The sequence below is a fragment of the Galeopterus variegatus genome, unplaced genomic scaffold (assembly GCF_000696425.1).
Source record: "Galeopterus variegatus unplaced genomic scaffold, G_variegatus-3.0.2 Scaffold8864, whole genome shotgun sequence".
NCBI classification, from domain to species: domain Eukaryota; kingdom Metazoa; phylum Chordata; class Mammalia; order Dermoptera; family Cynocephalidae; genus Galeopterus; species Galeopterus variegatus.
This window is the reverse complement of record NW_007734975.1, coordinates 1-2,469: the sequence shown is the minus strand read 5'-3', so window position 1 is coordinate 2,469 and position 2,469 is coordinate 1. Positions and strand designations below refer to the sequence as shown.

Sequence of the window (2,469 nt, the reverse complement as noted above, 5' to 3'; positions counted from 1 at the left end):
TTTTGCATGTGTGAGAAAAAACCAGGAGACAGGACTGGTTATTGGATTGAAAGTTGTATAAACTTATTCTTTTTTGCGTTACAGTTGGTAGAACCCTTAACCCCCAGCGGCACTGCACCTAATCAAGCTCAACTTCGTATTTTGAAAGAAACTGAGCTCAAGAGGGTAAAAGTCCTTGGCTCGGGAGCTTTTGGAACCGTTTATAAAGTAAGTAAAAAACAAAACAAAACAAACACATACTGTCAGTTATTTTAGGTTTTGTCTCAGACTTTAAAAAAATAAGAACCTGAGTTATTACTTTAGCCAACCTAATTTCCTTTTAATATTCAGAGAGGAGGACCTTTATAGTATTGCGAAGTTGCTGCACAAATGAGTTCATTAATTTTTACTGAACAAGCAGGTATGGATACAGTCTTGAGAAAAAGGCAGGAAACATTGGTACAAAGCCAAGTATAGGGCTTTCCCTTGACGCCCTTCTGAGCCCCTTTCAGTATCATTTTTTCCTTGGCAAATTTCCATCCTTATTCAAAATACCCAGCCCCATCCCATTTTCCTTGGGCAATGTGCCATAATCCCTTGCTCTTCTTTTCTTCTCTTTTGTCCAAAAGCCTCCCCATCAGGACTCTGCTAGCTGCTCTCTTTAGAATCCACACAAATGTGCTGATGTAACTAGGATAGGACGAGGTCCTAAAGCATTTTTTGCCTGCATCATTACATATATGATTTTGTAGGTAATTTCCACAGTTTTAATGTGCTCATCTTTATGCACAAACTAATGAAGTGACTTCATATGCAAAATTAAGATTTAATAGGAGAAAAGGGTGACATCATGCATTTTCAATAAGAGATATTTCTGGAAAGGGAAAACTCAAATGATGGCATTTGTATGTTTACATATTTGACTTAATTACAAGACTAATCCAGAGGCCAAATGCAAGGTTAATTGTGGCAAAATTTATTTTAATGGTGAATAGTAAGAATAAGAAATTCTGCTGGGTTAATGTTGAATTCTTCTTGTAATATCCATTACTACAGTTCTCAAAATTTGCTTTGGCAGTTTAATATATTTCTTGAAACTAGATGCAAGCCTATATTTTTACAAACATATCTGTTAAAACAGATTGAATCTCTAGGAATTAGGAATTTTGTATTTTAAAATGTTCATTTTTATTTTTCTATTTAAAACAATGATTTCTTTAATAGAAAATTTTAACAATTAGAAAATAGGCCTTAATTTTTCTCCCCTGAGTGTTCCAAAATAATCTAATCTCCTTAAAGTGAAATTATTTTATTCTAAGGTCAAAGTGTAGAAGTGTCTTAATCTTTTATAATTCACACTTTGTTCAATTAAGTTTGAAATTATTAACTGGACACCTAATTTGCATAGTCACTATTCTTGATGCTTTTTCTAATATTCAAATTCTATGTATGTTCAAAGAAACATAGCTCATCCTGTTTCTCTATATTCTATTTAAAAAAAAACTTGGACTGTACCATTTTATGTACTTAAATTTTTAGTCTATTTAATTATGTCAAATTTTATTCATATTTTTAGTAATCTCAATCTTTATGTATTTCTACAATAAAATGGTACTAAGCAAATTATCTGGATTAATAAGTGTAGGGTCTTAATTTCCAATTAGGACTTTAAAAATAGGCAAATTGAAAGTAATGCAGTGAATTAGGTTCTTACTGACAATCCTTTTGTACACCTAGTCACCATAAACTTTCACCTCAGTCATCTGTTGCAGAATTGTCCTCAACCTTAATATTCTGGTAATTCCTTCAGTTCTCCATATCCTGATATGCCACCGAAGGGTTCTGTGCTAAACCATAGAATGAAACAGTAGACCCTTAAGTTTCTGGTCTTTTACCAATTCTGCATGTCACGTTGACAAAATTTAATGCTAGTAAGCAAATTTGTGCGTTTATGGAGAAAAGAGATGAGGATAAATGGCCAAATTTAAATGTATTATAACAAACTTTCATTTTTATGATACTCAATATTGGATTATTCCTAGAGTAAAATCTCTGTTATATTTTCTAAGATAATATAGACTAGAAATTTTAAACTTAATTTTTAATCATGGATATCCTGTAAGTCAAGACTAAATACCACTATCAAATGAACTCTTTAGGAAAAAATTTACCTACTCAGACATTTAATAAAAAAGCTTTATTAATATTTTTATTAAGAACAGTTATTTGTTGTCTATGAGTGTTTTACCTTTATTGAAATTATTTGTAATAAAAGTTTATTGGAGGTTGTATAAGTTTGTTTGAATTTTGTGCTTGGGGTATATATGGTTGACCCTAAGTTTTAATCAACATGACAATGTTATAAGGACATAAAGTGTAGTGTCTTAAACTATACAAGTTTATTCTTGACCATCAAAATGCAAGTTGAGGAATTAAAGATGGCGACGGGTCTCGAACGCCCGCGTCAGGAAACAGCGCGATCCTGAGAGC

The 2,469-nt window shown here is 32.0% G+C and overlaps 1 protein-coding gene across 1 annotated transcript in view; it reads left to right on the top strand.

Moving 5' to 3' along the window:
* Positions 1 to 207, top strand: part of LOC103608800 (receptor tyrosine-protein kinase erbB-4-like) — a gene marked incomplete at its 3' end in the record, with an annotated part of 62,313 nt that extends 62,106 nt beyond the window's left edge. The window contains exon 6 of the mRNA XM_008593194.1: positions 85 to 207. Coding sequence (XP_008591416.1) covers positions 85 to 207 — 123 coding nt within the window. The remainder of the gene's footprint in view (positions 1 to 84) is intronic.
* Positions 208 to 2,469: the final 2,262 nt, after the last annotated feature.